Source organism: Populus euphratica, unplaced genomic scaffold, assembly GCF_000495115.2.
Source record: "Populus euphratica unplaced genomic scaffold, PopEup_1.0 scaffold6.1, whole genome shotgun sequence".
In the NCBI taxonomy this organism is placed as follows: Eukaryota; Viridiplantae; Streptophyta; class Magnoliopsida; order Malpighiales; family Salicaceae; genus Populus; species Populus euphratica.
Genome location: NW_011499849.1, coordinates 1880371 through 1898700, shown reverse-complemented (window position 1 = coordinate 1898700; position 18330 = coordinate 1880371). Strand labels below are relative to the sequence as shown.

General features: G+C 31.2%; 1 protein-coding gene across 2 annotated transcripts; it reads left to right on the top strand.

Moving 5' to 3' along the window:
* Positions 1-3192: 3192 nt before the first annotated feature.
* LOC105120517 (CSC1-like protein RXW8) lies at positions 3193-11156 on the top strand. Of its 2 annotated transcripts, none has more exons than XM_011018760.1 (12): positions 3193-3570; positions 3840-4143; positions 4274-4420; positions 4914-4977; positions 5101-5310; positions 6479-6652; positions 7283-7581; positions 8287-8563; positions 8913-9191; positions 10145-10378; positions 10460-10628; positions 10710-11156. In XM_011018760.1, the coding sequence occupies exons 2-12, from the start codon at positions 3860-3862 to the stop codon at positions 10781-10783; spliced, it is 2211 nt and encodes a 736-aa protein (XP_011017062.1). In that variant the 5' UTR covers positions 3193-3570; positions 3840-3859; the 3' UTR covers positions 10784-11156. The 2 variants fall into 2 exon arrangements, with proteins under 2 accessions (XP_011017062.1, XP_011017061.1); XM_011018759.1 differs by having other exon boundaries at positions 3193-3574.
* The last annotated feature ends 7174 nt before the right edge of the window (positions 11157-18330 follow it).

Genomic DNA, 18330 nt, shown 5'->3' with positions numbered 1-18330 from the left:
CATTACGGCACGTCTAAGGCTCCACCAACCAACCAACACTCCTATCCAGCCTAGGTAAGCCTCTCCTTGCTATTTATCTTTTTAGAACGCATTTAATAACATGCAAGTTATGTGAAGAAATAATTTAGCCCAACCCATGTGGTTGGATATTGTCTAGTAACAGTAAAAAAACAGAAAGAGCATGTTAGCCTAAAAATCAATTTGGGATTGGCCTGAACCCAACTTGTATATGCCAATTAGGCCTTGGGCCCAATAGGCCAGCCCATATGATTAGGCCAAGCTTAAACCCATCCATAACGGCATGTTTAGCGTGCCATTTTTTTTAAAACAATAAGCTCTTGTTTGGCTTTTAAGGGTGTGTTTGCCAAACATATCCTTAAGATATTTTTAATGCCTTTGATTTTAGGCTGAGAAAGTGTTTGACAAACACATCCTAAGTATTTTTTTTTCTTTTAGGTTTAATTTGTTTATATTTGAATGTTTAGTAAAAAAACACCTTAAAAATAAAAAAAAAATATAAAAACAATTTAGGGACCATCTTAAAAATATTTATGAGTTCCTTGCATGATTTTTCCATCACTTTTATCTAATATTGGATTGTAGATTTACACTATTAGATACAGACCTAGTATTAAAAAATACCAATTAAATTTAATTTCTTAAAAATTATTTCATTAAATAATATATATATATATATATATTAAATTACTTAACAATATATTTTATATATTATTTTATTAAATTCCATTTAATATTTTTCTTGTTATCAAGTTAGATCACATAACTATTTTTATAATATTATCAGACATTCTTTTTATACAATTTATCATAATCATTTTTTTTAATGTATTTCTGTAATCATGTAATTAAATAAAAAAATGGTTTAAGAAAATAAACTTATTAAATCTGCTTGGGTTCATAACCTGAGTGACAAGTTTATAAGTCGACTTGGAATAATCTAATATTTTGACATTTTAATGTGTTTTTATTTTTATTTTTAATTTTATTTATATCAAATCATATTTTTACCGGTCATTTTGGTTGCCTTTTCACCTACTACGTACTCTAGTTCATACTAAGTCAACCCCTTCATGATTTAATTTGTAATCTAGGTTAGATAAGGATTCAAATTAGGAGGTTTCAAGGTTGTCTAGGTAAGTTGAGTTTTAAGTTAACAATTAGAATTTTTCTTGTTACTAGAAAACACATTTGCAATGTATGAACATGCTTTCTTTTTTTTTACATTAAAAAAAAACTTGATGTAACTAGCGATATAGCATAAGTTAATTATTTAGTATTTCTGCTATTTATATGAAAATTTTGGAAATATTGATGATTTAGATTGTAAATTTTTTTGATAAAAAAATAAAAGATAAATTATAGTTATGACATGTTTTGATGAGTATAATGAATGATATAATGTTGATAAGGTTGTTGAAAACTTATTAGGATTAATCTTTTTATATTGTTGTAAACTAAAACACCTTAGTATTATGCATGAATGAATATGATACCTGATAAATAAGTTTATTGTGGGATTTAGAGATCTTCAATACTTCAATCAATCTAAGCAAAAGACAGAAACCACGTAAGACCATGCGTGTATATTTAGTTGTGTGTATATTTAGTTATATAGCATAAATAGAGTTGAGTAAAAGTAAGAAGATGGAGTCTTTTACCTTGAGGGTTTAAGGCTATTTATATAGCTTTGACTCTATATAAATGTGTTTTATGCAAGAATAAAGTAATTAATATGCTTGCTACCTATAAATTTGGACTATCTGGAGACCAAGATTTAGCAGCGACAATGACCCACTATAAAATTTACTCTTATTTTAGGTTATATAAATTTAGTACAATTAATAATTATCCCACTATAAAATTTACTCTTATTTTAGGTTATATAAATTTAGTACAATTAATAATTATCCCACTATAAAATTTACTCTTATTTTAGGTTATATAAATTTAGTACAGTTAATAATTATCATTACACTAATCCTTTATGTGATAAATGTGTAAGGAGTGGGCTATATTTAATGCATATACATCTTGCCTAATTAGCTAGTAGTTAATGAACTGGGGGTTATTTTCTGAAACATCTAGCTTATGTCTTAAAGCTATATAGCTAAGAAAGTATTTCATATGGTTTAAAATTGTTATCATCTTAAAACAAGTTAGGTTACTAAATCACCTTTTGACCTAAATTAAGGGTGGTATGTCTTAAAGAGTGTTGATAATTAAGAAACCTTGAGACCAAATTAACACCCTATAGAGAGTGTTAACCATCAAGAAACCCTGAGACCAAATTAAAACTACTTTTATACAAGTTTAATTTGGATCATTTGTGTTTAAATAAGCTCAGGGACCCATAATGATCTTAGACCAATAGTTAGAGTGGCGATTTCATAGCTACTATAAAAAAAATAAATTCTAAAAAATTCTATAAAAATTTAAGCATGATTTAACAATCAAATCAAAAGTTATAGTCATCTTAAATCATCATTATTGTCCGACATGACTAAACTTTCTCTTAAGCTTATACTTTTTATGTTGGTCCATAAATACATCTTTAAAGTCATCAATGTAATTGGTCTGAGTTGGATCCTTATCTAGTTATGGCAGACTCGCATTCGATTGTCAGAATCATTCGTGAGAACTATTGTGTGAGCAGTAACTTTTTAAGATTTTAATTGAATTTTATTTTTTAGTTTACAAGTTGAACAACTATGTATATTTTTACTCATAAAATATATTTAAAAAAAATTATGATTTTTGTGTGAATCAGTTTACTAGTTATACAACTGTATTTAACTAGTTGATAATTATTGTGTTTTAAAAACATAACATATTTAAATATTGTTATTTTGAAATGTAATAATTATCTTATTGTATTTAAAAATAATAAAATTTAATAAATATTATATTTTAAAAGCCTCACAAGATAAAAATATGTTATTTTACTAATTTTTTTTTGAAATAATGTTATTTTACTAATTTTTTTTTTTTAAAATCCAAAGTACGAAGGGCCATGAAGTATTCGTTAATCGCGTAAGAATCGCGTGCAGCGTATCTTAGAGGCAGTTCAGAAACAATGACAGTTTGCGTCAAGAAAGAAAAAAGACAGACTGTTTGGTCGGTTACATATTATCACAATTTCTCTGTCAGCCACATGGCAGTTCCGTTGCTCTCTCCCGAAATTTTGTTAAATGGAGAACGTGCCATTCCCTCCCCTCCCACATGCGTGTAGTAACTGACTTCGCCCACATTCCTTGTTATTTAATCAAAAACAAATTTAAGAGCTAAGACAGCTTCATTTTATCATGATTTTCGAATTTCAATTTCTTTCTCTGCAATTACTAATTTCTTTCTTATTTATGTGTGAGTTTATGTGAAGTGAAAGCAAAGAAAAAAAAAAAAAACAAAAAGCGAGGCAAATGGCACCATCAGCATCATCATCATTTATGCCTTTGACATCACAAAAAATCATCACATTATTGTTTTTGATTTCCCTTTTGACACGTCGTTTGGGAGCAATTTCATCCGCGTCTCCTCGATAATTCTAATAAGGCAGGTAGTGTTTTTGTTATCATTTTTCCCCTTTACGTTCGTGTTCCTGATTTTCAATTTTACATATTTCAATTTGATTAGCAATCATTTACTTTGTGTTTTCTTTTGCTAGTTTAAAATGATAATGTGGGTGGGGTGATTTTTGGTTAAAGTAGGCGATGTTATTAAAACACCAACGGATTTAAGAGAAAATCTGCTTTGGATTTCGTTGAAGATTCTTTGAATTCCCTTGCTCATGAAAATATTATTGATGATTTTAATTTTGGCAGATAAAAACAGTGGAGATTAGATGGACATTGGTGCCCTTTTAACTTCGGCCGCTATCAATACAGGTTTATCTGTGTTGCTTTTTTCACTGTATTCAATATTGAGAAAACAACCAAGCAACACCATTGTGTATTTCGGGCGGAGGCTTGCTTCTTTAAACAACAGAAATAGCAGAAATCATTTCTCCTTCGAAAGGTTTGTGCCCTCTCCTAGTTGGATCGTCAAGGCATGGGAAACAACTGAAAATGAAATCTTGGCCATTGGTGGCCTTGATGCTGTGGTTTTCCAGAGGATACTTGTTTTCAGGTGAGGTCATATTCGAAATGGATGCTTCTGCTTTTCTTTTTTCTTTTTTATTATTATTTTGTCTTCTTAATTATTTTACTGTTGTGCATTTGTGTAACTACCTATGTTATTTCTTTGGAGTTGTATACAGTATCAGAGTCTTCTCTATTGCAGCTGTTACGTGCATGTTCCTGGTGCTTCCAGTGAATTATTATGGGCAGGAGATGAAACACAAGCATATCCATGCCGAGTCCCTCAATGTATTTACAATTGCAAATGTGAAAGAAGGCTCCAGATGGTATTACTCGCGAGCTTTATTTTGTTAATGTCTCATTATAGTGAAAACTATAAAGTGGTTCGGTTTATACTAATGTGAAGCCATCTCTATGTTGGTTCATACCGAGAAATTTGACTAGCTCTGATCTAGTTTTGATTTTGGGCTTGCCCTGAAGGTCTACCTAACCACTCCTTTTCATTTGATTTTGAACTCTCGAACAAATATATGGAGATTCTCATTTGTTCTTGTCTTTATTTGCTCTCTTTGTATATTTATTGCTTTCCTTTTCCTTTTCTTTTGATTGCAAAGCGAGCAACTGCGAAGTTCCCTTTTAATAGTTAGTTAGAAAGTTTAAATCCTTTTTTCTATAAAATCTCAATTCCATGTTATCTTGCTGACTGTTGCTTCTCCTCGGTGGGATTTGTTATGCCTGTCTAACTAATTGACTTGACTGTTCAAAACCTCAAATTGCGATGGCTAATTCATTTCTCTATTTTGATTTATTCTATGTCAGGCTTTGGGCACATTGTCTCGCATTATATATCATATCCTGCTCAGCTTGTGTTCTTCTTTACTTTGTAAGGAAATGAATGATACATATTCTTTCCATTTCTCTCGGAATTGATTGCATATGCATCTATTTGTGACCTAGTTGTGTGTACTGATGTGTTAAGATTATTAACAACACCCCTTCTCTCCAGGAATACAAAAGCATCACCAAGATGAGGCTAGCACACATAACAACATCTCCTCCAAATCCAAGTCATTTTACCATTCTTGTCCGTTCAATTCCATATTCGGTGGGAGAATCATACAGTAATTCTGTGAAGAAATTCTTTACAAATTATTATGCATCAAGCTACTTGTCTCATCAAATTGTGTATCGATGTGGTTTGGTTCAAAAATTGATGGTGCGTATGTGATTCAAATGATCTTGTTTGTTTACATAATTAGTTACAGTTCAGTGTTTTGCTTTACCTGCATGCCTTATCAAACAGTTTACCATTTCTAATGTATCAAGCATTTCTTTTTTCTTCTTGGAATTTGTGTTTCTATTATGTGCAATATTCTCTAAAATTTGCACATCGTGATTGATGGCTTAGGATGGTTTTTCACTTTGTCAAAAGTATTTTTCTTATTTTCACAACTGTAATGTCACATCCTTGTGATACTTCATTGTTTTCCATACCTCTCAGAATGGTTAAGCACCCTAACTATGGTTGTGAGGATCCAACTAGACTTGTGCTTTAAAAAGGAAGAACATTGTGTCATCATATGTTCAGCCAGCTAATTTGTGGATGTTTGTCTTGGCAAAAAATGGTGGAAAAAACCTCCTTCCACAATTTGTGGCCAGCCTGCCTTTTTCAGCCATGTAGGCCTTAATTCTGCAAGCTGTAAGGCAAATCTTTTGTTGCTATTTTATAGATAATGTTCTTGTCATTGTTGTCATTGTTTCCATAGTACATAAATTTTCAGTAGATGCTGGCTTTGTGCACAGTAATATCTTCCTTACTAATGATGTCTCACACATTTACTCAGTTGTTTCCAAGCTCATGAATGCATTGTGTACCACTGCCATGCCTCAGCTTCAATGATCTTTTCCTTAATAGCTATTCTCTTTTATAAAACCCAGTTTTTTTCTGTCTGATCAAGTTTGCCTCCATTTGTTGCTTTGTATTGTTGAGGCCTTTTTCTCTTGTATAAAATAGATGCTAGAATTAGTGTTTATATATATATATATATATATATATATAATCTTCTCTTAATCATAATTGTGTTTCATGGAGTTGGGTTGAGAATTACCAACCCAAAAATTATTTAGAAACAAATTAAAGTTCAATCTTACTATAGTAATATGCTTAAATTAGACATCCTCATTTTAGCGGTGATATGTTAGATGCTATATTAAATTTTGGCCATGTCTTGAGATTTTCAGTGTGCTAATTGATATCAACACAATTTTGTGCTCGGCATTTGATTGTCCCTTTTGTTCCTCGTGTATGAATAGCCTCATGCTATTTTGGTATGTTATGGTATTTCTGTTTTTGTTTTTAATTGTTGGCAATGCTTTTGTTGCAGGTTGATGCAGAAAAGATATGCATGAGGATTAAGGCTGCTCCCAAGGGCCAATCAAGTTTAAAGCCATGTTGTCTGTGTGGAGGAAGTACTTCGTTTAAGGTCCTTACTGATGAACCAGAAAGTGTCAAGGACAGTTTCAGTTATTCTAACTTGAATCTTGCCACCAGAGATAACGTAAACATCTCGCACAAGCTGATTCTAGTAATACTAAAGTCCAATATTTATGCATCGGCACTTATTTTATGTCTGATTTTTGTCCCATGTTCCTTAGCTTGTGGTATTGCATCCATCTCATTCTCAGCATGGAGTAGTTTTTCTGAAGTATTTGTTTGTGCACCCTTCACTAGCATTCCCAGATGGCTCCTATTAGGAGTTTACAGATACTGAGTAATTGTTCAAATATGTGGTTTTCTGCCCACCCTCATGTTTCTGTCTCTGCTTCGTACAACAGTTTTCAGAATGCCTACCGTAACTACTTGATATATTCTATTGATTGCAGCTCAGCCCATAGATTAAGGTGGTCACAAACCATATAAGCAATTTCATATGTTATTTTGGAAACTATGTCACTCATTGTGAATGCATAAGCTTTGTTCCTTCTGCAACTCGAGTTGAGTAATTATTCTATTTTTAAGTTTTGGAGGAACAGATGTTGTAATTATTATTATTATTACTATTTAGTTGTTAGTCATTACTTTTTAACATTGATGTGCGTGTGGGGTTAGAAAACCGATAGTATTTGCCAGCAACTTTGGCGAAAATGGCTGCTTGTTAGCTAATTCTTTTTACCTGGCTGCAATACAGGAGCGTTCTGCTGCTTTTGTTATTTTCAAGACCCGCTATGCTGCTGTGGTTGCCACACAGATGCTTCAATCACCAAATCCCATGTCATGGGTGACAGAATTGGCCCCAGAACCACATGATGTTTTATGGTCAAATCTCTGTATACCATTTAGACAGCTTTGGCTCCGGAAGATAGCAACTCTTCTGGCATCTATAGTCTTCATGGTTCTGTTTCTTGCTCCAGTGACCTTTGTACAAGGCTTGACTCAACTAGAGAAGCTGTCACAAACATTTCCTTTTCTGAGAGGATTTCTAAAACAGTAAGTGCTATATTGTTTCAATGATTGAGCTGGTGGTTTGTTTGTATTTTTAATCTTGTTACTATCTCCTCCTAGCATGTTTCATGTATTGGATTTTTTCCTGGTTAACATGGTTTTATGTGACCATAGCATGTTTAGCAATGCTTTTGATATGTGAAATTCAGTTGATTGTGCTCTTCTTTCCAACTAAAAGAATAAGACAATGAGTTTCTAACTGTTGTATGTTCAGTAATATATTGAGTGTTGGGAATCTCGGTGCATAGAAATTACGTGAATCTTACAACTAAGCACTGATAATTGAGCTCCAGGCCATTGTTTTCTTGTGCATAATTAGTTTCTGATAGCAGCTTTTATTGATCCATCAGTTGTGCTCATTCTACATTTTCCTGCACATAGGTAACGTAGCAAGAGTAATGTATTTAATTTTCCTGGTCTAGCTTACTTCACTAAGGTCTATGCATGCATAAAGGAAAAGGCCTCAATCTTATGTTGTCTGGCCTAACTGTCATCAGCATGGCTCAGATAATAATGATTATATTATATCTAGTTAATAACTTAATTTTAACTATTCATTTGTAGCACTACAGGTTTTTTGAGTTCTTTTGAACACATGATTAAGGACTGAGAAGGAGATAAAAGATTAGGACATTACAGACTCTAAAATATGAAAGTTTGCTTGCAATCTTACCCTGTGCTGTTATGCAGGGACCTTATAAACCATGTGCTGACTGGTTACCTGCCAAGCGTTATCTTAATATTGTTTCTGTATACTGTTCCACCGACAATGATGCTGTTTTCATCAGTGGAGGGACCTGTTTCTCATAGTGGAAGGAAAAGGAGTGCATGCTTGAAAATCTTGTATTTCACAATTTGGAATGTTTTCTTTGTTAATCATGTATCAGGAGGTTTTCTCTTTGCGTTCAATATGTTATCTAGTGTAGGAGACATTCCTGTAGAACTTGCCAAAGCAATACCAAATCAGGTGAGTTTTCTGTAATTCTGGAAATGTTACACTCATAAATTTCTTCCCCCAACTTAGAAAATTTATTTACATTTGCATGCATTGGCTATGTGTTTTTGTTAGTTTTGATGCGTTCAGTTTTGCATATAACCATTGCTTCTAGGAGTTCTAATCTTCCACACAAGTTATGGGAGTGTGAATCTTGTATGTTGCATTACAGATGCAATCAGGGCTTTATTATTTTACCATTTTCTCCCTCTTATTATTGTTATTATTATTATTATTTTTATATATTGGATTCTCATAAATGAAAAGCTTTTAAGGTCTCATCAAAATAGTTGATTATAATTTGGTTTCTGAATACATGCAGGCTAGCTTCTTTGTGACTTATGTTTTAACATCAGGTTGGGCAAGTCTGTCATGTGAAGTGATGCAACCTTTTTCTCTCCTCTGCAATTTCCTTAAAAAACACCTTCTTAGAAACCATGAAGACTCATCTGATGGTCTTGTGTCCTTTCCATACCACACTGAAGTTCCAAGAGTCTTGCTGTTTGGTCTCATTGGCTTCACCTATTCGGTTATGGCACCTTTAATATTGCCCTTCTTGCTGATTTACTTTTTACTGGCATATCTGGTATATCGAAATCAGGTGACAACCTCTCCAATCTTTGTTTTCTGTCCCTTGTTTACAATGTTCATATAAATTGGCTAGATTTTAATTTTACATGGTGTTCTTCCGTGCAGGGAAGCTGTTGTATTTCAATGTACCATTTTGATATTTTGATAGTAGTTTTGCCTGTGTTCAATACATTTATCCCTTTAACACATCTGTTTTCAATCACTTGATTCCAGTACCCTTTATGCCAGCATGAAATTTAATTGAGCATTAGTATTTTTACTGGTAGCTGGTTCTGTGATATTTTGCATCTTCTGAATATTATGAACCAAGTGGGAAACGAAGCTCTTTATAAATTTCTATGTGAAAATCTGAGCTGGCACCTGAATTTTGAATTTGAAGTATTTTTGTTGCATCACCTGTTTCTGATTTCCAAAATCTGGCAGTTTGAGTGTGTACCTTACCTATCGCTGGTTGTTCTTCATCGTTCTCATTTCATCAAGAGTTAACCTTTAGTTCTAGTATTTAAGACAATGTTCTGGCTATTGAGGAAATAGTATGAAAATTTGCCAAGTAACTGCGCCAAATAAGGACCCCTTATTGTTCAAAATGTGGAGTTGAAAACAAAAAAAAATAAAATCCCAGCACTGTGTGTTTCTTCTTGTTTATAGAATATTCCAAAAACTGATCTAGAGTTGCATTTGTAAGTGGATGTTTTTTCTCTGTATGGATATATATTTTGCTTTTCACCCATTTCTTTAAGGGTCAGGAGGAAAGGAGAGGGAGCTACATTTAGGAATTAGGAATGTTATTTGATGAAACAATATTGTTAACACGGTAAATAGGAGGTGCAGAAACTGGATGCAGGAGAGAAAGCTGGACCTTAAATAGTTTTTCTTTTTGTTATTCTTTGATCGCTTATTCCATCAATGTTAGTCTCCATTTAAAGGTGTCTTTTATATCAGTTCTTAGTTTTCATTTTGCAGATTGTCAATGTATACATAACAAAGTATGAAGGCGGTGGACAGTTGTGGCCTATTGTTCACAACACCACAATCTTTTCATTGGTGCTGACACAAATGATATCTCTTGGTGTTTTTGGAATTAAAAAATCTCCAGTCGCATCGGGTTTCACCATTCCACTGATAATTTGCACACTTCTATTTAATGAGTATTGCAGGCAGCGATTTTTCCCAATTTTTAAGAAGAATGTTGCACAGGTGATCATGAGCAACTGGTTTGCTTTTGAATCTTTCTATTCCTGTCTGTCCAAAGTTAATAAATTATTTTGTCCTGTTCAGGTTCTTTTAGAGATGGATAGACGAGATGAGCAGTCTGGGCGGATGGATGAGATCCATCAACAGTTGCATTCAGCCTACTGTCAGTTACCGCTAACTTCCCATGAATTCTGTGAATCTGTACACAAGCTCTGTCAGGACAACATCCGAGGCCGAGAGGGCACCAAGTCAGGTTTGTGTCACCAAAACCTTGAAAGACTAACTCTTTCTGAAATCAAAGTGTAATTTGTCAGCTTTTACTCTTCCTTTTCAGGAAAAGAACCCAGTGAAGTAAGTGAACCCTGTGCTGTCTGCAATTTTGGAAAAGAACGTTCTATTGGGGAGTGATCTAGCTTATCCCCTGTACATATAAACGCCATCTACTCACTGACGGTGCTTTCCAGTGCAATGGTATTTTGAAGAGGAGTTTTGGCCACAGTAGGTGTGTCATTAAGAATCTGTACAGAAGATTTACTGGACTTTTGGCTGGAAAATTTGGTGCTCTTTACTCTAGAGGTATAGCATTGAGGCTTTCCATAAGATCTTACTCTGCTCTCTTTTTCCCTCTTGTGCACATAAGAAAGATGATGTACGATGTCATCTCATAGTATAAACAACAGAAATCTTACATGGCTGTAGCTGTTGAATCCTGTCATGTGTAACATGGACTTGGCCGGCGATGTTTGGTGTGTGAGAATTTGAAAAACATTTCCCTACATGTCCAGTAACGGTTTGAAAGCTAGATAAACAACAACAATAGCATTTTGAAAGCAACATCAGAAGATCTGTAAATGACAAGCTATCCCCATGTCATTTTAGGGGCTCCCCTATTTTCCTTTGGTCTCAGCAGTAACACAATATTTTCTTGTGTGATAACGGGCAACATGCTGAGGATGGAACAAGCGAGGCTGCACATTGTAAAGCAATGCTACATGTAGAACAAGCTAACCATATTAGTTAGAATTGTCGAGGGTGCTTCCTAGACTAATGGAGTAACTAAGCTTGACCACTAGGTGGTGAGGTGACGATGATGTGTGACTTTCTCATGCTTTCCTACAACATCAAGTCTCCTTAAGAAGCATGGCGGCCACCCTGTTTGGGCAAAGGCGTGGCTTGGTGTGGGTGAGTTGGTGTTGGTGAGGTCATTCGAACTTAAATCAGAATAATCAGAATGATCCCCCCTTCATAATCATTACCATCTCCTCGCGCCCAATGCTCTCTCTTCATCATCATGCTTTCTTACACGCGCGCGCATACACCTTTTGCTCTCTCACATAATTAAAAAAAAAAGAGAGAAAAAATTATTATGATTAGAGATGAAAGCCATTATTAAATTAGCTTAAAAATATCATACAAAACAAAACCAATAATCGGTGAGTGAAACATACTAATGACAATTACCCCCCCTACCTATTTTGTCAAGGAAAAGAATTATTCTCTTTTCTTCATTTTTCAATCCTACTAAGAGAACAAACTTAATTAGAAACTGTAAAGAGGTTGGGAACCTGTGATTTTAAATAGCGAAATCTTAAAATTAGGAAGTGGAGAAGGATATTCTTGAAGACTTTTGGCTAGAACTCATTAAATTAAGTTAAACTAGCAAAGGTAATGAACTTACCTTCAATTTATTTCACTTCTTTGATTGTTTCGGGGGAGGTGAATAAAATCTCTATATCTTAAATTCCAGGGCTAGTGCAAATTGGTAAAGAAATGGAAATTTATCAATTCTTTGATTGTCTTTGGTATGGAAAATGTTGTATTAGGAAGTAATTGGAAAAAATTAAAATCTATGTTAAAAAATTAAACTGCTGTGTGTGTGATTTTGGAGTTATTGAACAAATGATAAACTTGTATGATAATTGATGTTGTGACGATTTTAAGATTGTTTGAGTTTGGTTTTAGATGCTTTAATGTGATTCATTAAAAGCATATTTATGATAATGATGAAAGTTAGGAAGTTGATTTAAACTTATTGTTTTAATGTTAATTGGATTGATTCTATTGTTGTTGGGTTATGAGAATGCATAATAATGGTTTGATTTGAATCAATTATATTAAAAAATGGAATTGATTGCTTGACTTAAAGGATATCAAAAGTATGACAACTAATTTTCTCTCTAATTATTCACCATCCAAGATTGTGTACTAGAGCATATACACTGCTTCTATATTTTTAATTCTTTTCTTACAATGGGATAATGCATTATTTTGAAGATTATGCAATAAACTTCTTATTATTTTTTATTTTCATTGCCTCTTTATTTATTTATTTTTTTTATTGATGATAAAGTGGGCGAGAGATATGAAGTGTTGCATTATTTTTTTATTGATGACAAAGTGGGCGAGAGATATGAAGTGTTGCATGTGTGCATTTCATTGCAAAAAATGGAGATATGTGCTTCAAAATATACGCATACATTTAGGAGATGCATATGTTTTTACATTGCTTAGATTGTGCAAAATTGTTAAAGTTTCATATATATATATATATATATAATTGTAAAAGATCATTGGAGATACATTTTCATATTTAAATTATTTATTTATTGTCATTGGAAAAAAGAGAGGAGATTGTTGACATTTGGTATCACACATGTTTTTTTTTTATATATTTTGATGTAAAAATAAAATGAAAAATGGAAAGATTTTTGACAATTGGTGTCCCAAATTCATGTTTTTATATATATTTTTATGATAACAATAAAATAAAAAATGGATTAATGACATACTTGGTTAAAAATAAGCTTTAAATAGATTTTTTACAAACACCATATCAATAAGCATGATGAATTTGATGAAGAAATTAATCAAGCAATCCATAAAGAAAGCAAAGTGAAGACTTAGATTAAAAATCCATTTTAGTGCTCATATAAGTTTTTATATCTTACTTCATAGTATAATTAAAATGAACTCAAATATTTCATTCTACATATATTAAATGATTTATAAATAATCTCATATAATCTAAGGTAGTGAATTCTAAGAATTCACCATGATTAATTTGTTAAAACTAGAGTTCTACATGAAACAGTGAAACGTTTAATGTTATCAAATAAACTAGTCAACTATTTGTTCATCAGTAATGAATGCCTGAGAATATTGGAGGAAACAATCAGCTTGATTAATCTAAACTGGTTGATTATTTGAACTATTAATATCAATGTAATAGCCATAAACAACTAGTTTTTTTAAAACACATACACACACACACTCTTTTTATGTAAAGAAGAGAAATTAGATTGGCACAAACAGCCAACAAAATTGATCACTAAAGCACCACTCAAACAATCATCATTTCATTTTATTTCTTTAAGTATATTTAAACTATTAGGTAAACTAGTTTCAATTTCATCACTCTATGAAAAACATGAAGGAAATTCCCTCAAACTTGTTCTTTTAAAATTTTCAACCATTATGTTTTCATAACTACCATAACCTTGCCTCTATTACATCATAAACAACAGTTTAATACATCTAAACCCTAAATATAGTAACAAAACTATAATTACAAAGATTATTAATAACAAGTTCAGAACCATTAATTAATTTTTTTTTAATAACTATATCACATGTGTACGACATCGAGATGATCATCCTTCCAGATTGGAATTATCAAGAATAATTGGGTGAAAAGATAAGAAATTATTGTTTTTTTTTATCATTAAAGAGGGAGAATGAGAGTCGTTATTTAGTATTTTAGTCACTAATAACCCTAACTAGTATCAAAGTCTAGGTAAAAAGACTAATTACATAAAAAAAAAATATTAGCACCCCTAATACGCCTTACCTGAAATAGATTATATTATTTATGTGTCTTAGTTAAATTAAGATATTGTTTTTTTTCTAACTGTTAGTCTATTTAGGGTTTAAAAAAATCATCTCCAATAAAAAGATTATTATCTTATCATGTTAAAACTTAATTATTCTAATGCAAAAATATAAAAATATAAAATTAACTATTTTTTTTAATATCAAGAATATATCCTATGTATAAATTCATAATATCATATATTAAAAGAAATAAAATAAATATTTTTTGGTGTTTTTGAAATATAGACTAAGTTTTAACAGATAATCATAAACAAATTATGATATTCTTTGATTGATTCTTGTATTTTTATATCTAAATTGATCTTTATTCTTTTGATTTCTATTTATTTTGTATTTTGTATTTTTTTGATTAATTGGTTTTATCAATTTAATCCCTCATTATTTGGTTTCATTTAATTTTTATAATAAATTTGGTTTTCATTCTTTTAATTACTTTGTGTTTCCTTTTTATCCTTTTTCTAATTTAAGTTTATTTTTAATTCTATTCCTTGACATTTGATTTCACTTGGTTCTCATTATTTTTATTGCTTTTTTTGTTTTAAATTCTTTTCTAATTTTTTCTCCTGCTAATTTCATCCCTCAACATTATTAGTTGAGAATTTTACTTTGTTATATTTTAAGGTTTATCTTTATAGCATTAGTCTCAAGCTCATGACAAGGGTCACAAGGTGACTTTGGTATTTTTTAGGTTTTTTTTAGATTTGATTTTTCTCTGATCTCATTCTTTAATATTTGATTTATTAGTAATTTGTCTTTAAGCTTCTTCTTCTTTTTCTTTTTTTTTTGCTTTCTTATCTACGGAGTTATCCCAATCTTACATCTATGATTGTGAGGTTAATAAGTTAACCTGAGTTGACTAAAAAAAAGTTTCCATACAATTTTTTTTAATTAATTTTTTTTTATAGTTCCACCATTTGATATTGAATTGTTTGATAATTGAGTTTTAATATTTTATTCAATTTTCTTTTAACGTTGTTACCCCTGGTATCACAATTGGATTGTAAATTTAGCATGCTAGCTCATATGGGTTCAAATTGCTTCTTTTTTTCTTAATTTTTTTTTCATTGTCAATTTTTTTATTAGTTCATCAATTGTCATTATATTTTTTTTATTCGTATTATCAAAATTATGTGAATTTATTAAACCCAATTAAGTCAATGACTCATATCTCTTTTCTTTTCTTTGAAAACAATTGAATAGCCTTAGCATTTTTTTTTACAATAAAAAAATTTAGATCGGTGAGTATCATAACATAAGCCACTTATCTAGTACGTATACATATATAATTCATCAAAATATAAAATTAACAGAACCTATAATTCTAGAAACTATAATTATCTTCTTTTAACATCATAATGAAGAGCAATGAGGATGTCATATTTTCCTTCTTATAATCAAAATTAAATTTAGGTATGTTCATGAGTACTTTTGTTGTTGCTTTTTGAAAGTATTTTTAGCTTAAAAAATTTTAAATTGATATCTTTTTCTTGCTTTTTATGTGTTAATGCTACAAATTAAAAAAAATCTAAATTTTTTTATTTTAATATATTTCCAAACAAATAGCTATTTAAAAAAAAAAAAACCTCCACCCCAATTAATCCCAAACACACATTTAATTAGCGTCCTTATACCTCACGCTAAGATGCTTTTTAAACAATCACTTCCCTAATAAGAACAAGATGGTGAGGTCTGAAAGTCGGACGAATGAAAGAGAATTTATCATGTTAGTGAGTGTCACTTTCATTGTATAAACAAACATTAATTCAAAATAATGTGTCATAGGGAGGGGTTAGCATTTCATATAAAATGAAAAAGCGGTGACAGAAGTCGTCGGCTGGCTGTTGTCATGGTTTGGCTGCTGCTTGGCCATGGGCCTTAATCACGGACATTTTGGTGCTTATTATCGTCATCGAGTTGCCAACAGAATGTGCTGCAATGCCTCTCATTTTTAAATCTTGGTTTTTTGTTTAGAGCCTTTTCTGCTATGTTTCCTTTCGAAGAGGGATATTCCTTTTAGCTTTATTGCAATAAATTAGTTCTTATATATATATATAAAGCTTAATTTTTACCAGTTTAAATTAATATCCAAGTTTATTATTTCCGTAACAAAGTTGGGATTACTTTATCCCGTCCCTCCTTTCCATGCTAGAGTTTATGTTTGTTTTTGTCCAATTCAAGTTGAAATGTGTTCTTTAAATGTCTGCAATCTAGAAGATTATTGTAAAAATACCAGGACCGATCATAATGGGTTAAAAATTACAAAAGCTTTTTATAACAAAATGGCGAGGAAGATAATAATGGGTTTGTCCACGAGTTTTAGGCCCAAATGTTATTTAAAGGGGCATGCCTATTAATATATGTTATTTTTTAAATTTTATTTAATAAAAGAATGATCTCAATTTAAAATTTAATTTTATTAAATAAAATTTAAATTGAGATCATTCTTTTATTAACTTCGTTATGAATAATCTAAAAAGAGATAAGTCTTTTATCAATTTCTTATAAACCTAAAAATTCTTTATATACAACTTATATATTTTTAATGAACATTAATAGTTACTCCAAGTATACCCGTTAGCATTACTTACACTACTAGTATAATTAAAATGTTTGGGTATAAATTTTAACGGTATAAATTTCAAGGTGTGTAGTTTAACCAATTAAATTCAAGATTTATTTTTTAAGATTATTATTTTAAATTTTACAAACTTTTAATTTTAGAATTCATGTAATTAATCAAGATATATATAAATGGACTCGGATATCTATATTAATAAAAAAAATACTTGAGTATATTGCAAGCAAAATATAAGAATAATAATAATAATTTATTAAGCATTATCCGCATGTATATACCGCGCTCAGTTTCTTTAATGTCATATCGATTCTAAGCATGCTCACGAAATTAATTAAAACTAGCTAGGTTTTTACGGATATTCTATGAGGAAATTTGTAATACAGCTCTCTTAAATCTAAACCCTGAATTACAGCAATTTTAGCTGAGTAGCGACACTTTGGAATGGCTTGGGTATCAATTGAAATCCTTCATTCAAATATGCACAGATAAAATGGATGACGACATATATATAATTTTATTTTATTTTACAAATTATACAATTGTTATTTTCTCGTAAGTTGTGTATGCTAATTAATGGATTAATTCATGGGGCCAACATTTTGAACAGCCTTGACAAAACTAGATTGAAGCTTTTCAAAGTTTGTCAACTAATCCTAACAAATTATGGCCATGGCTTACCAACCAATGTTTTGTCAACTCGAATTAATAAATAGTTTAATTTGATCTAGAGTTTCACAACTGTGTACAACTATGGCATTTGTAGTCAGCTCATAGATGACCCCAAAAAGGTTAAGCAAATCACGGATTCAGTTTGATTCAGAAATATTGGGCTCCTTTGCGTTATAATCTCCTCGAAATTTGTTTCCTTTCGTGTGTTCCCTTATAACCTGCAGGAAACCCGTAGCACGCATGTAGCAAAAATAATTAACCAGTAGGTCCATTGCCCAGCTTTTGTTCAAAGACAGGATTATGATAAATTTGTAGATAAAATTTAACGTTAGCAGATTATGTCCTTACTTGTCATCAACGAATAAAAACCTACATATGATTTGGTTTCTCGTTTGAGCAGCTGCTTAGCAAGCACACGATTCAAACAAGAAAAACTCAAGACAGCGTGGAAGAACTTGAGTGAGTTGACCCTGAGAAATTAAACTGGTGATCCATATAATTAAATGATCAATAAAAGATAAAGAAGGATATACAGTCATTTTTGGGCAAACATATATTATGCAGAGTGACCACATATAAATATATATATATATATATGAATGGGAATATTATTTAAGTATTAAGTATTTATAGTGTTTTCATTCGAGGTAAGTCGGAACAATGTTAAAGTTAACAATTATCTAAAGACAACAAATAAAATAAAATAAAATAAAATACATCTTTTGGATGAAAGAAAAAATCATGTGTCAAAAGGGATTTTATTTTTCATAATGATGAAAACGAAAAGCGGTTAACTTATGAAGATTATTCATCATGA

What these genes read in the sequence shown, in the direction of transcription:
- LOC105120517 (XM_011018760.1), top strand. Translation starts at nt 3,860, where the DNA reads ATGGACATTGGTGCCCTTTTAACTTCGGCCGCTATCAATACAGGTTTA. An exon ending in GTTTGGTTCAAAAATTGATG is followed by an intron (nt 5,311 to 6,478) that starts GTGCGTATGTGA and finishes CTTTTGTTGCAG; the next exon opens with GTTGATGCAGAAAAGATATG. An exon ending in ATCTGGTATATCGAAATCAG is followed by an intron (nt 9,192 to 10,144) that starts GTGACAACCTCT and finishes TTCATTTTGCAG; the next exon opens with ATTGTCAATGTATACATAAC.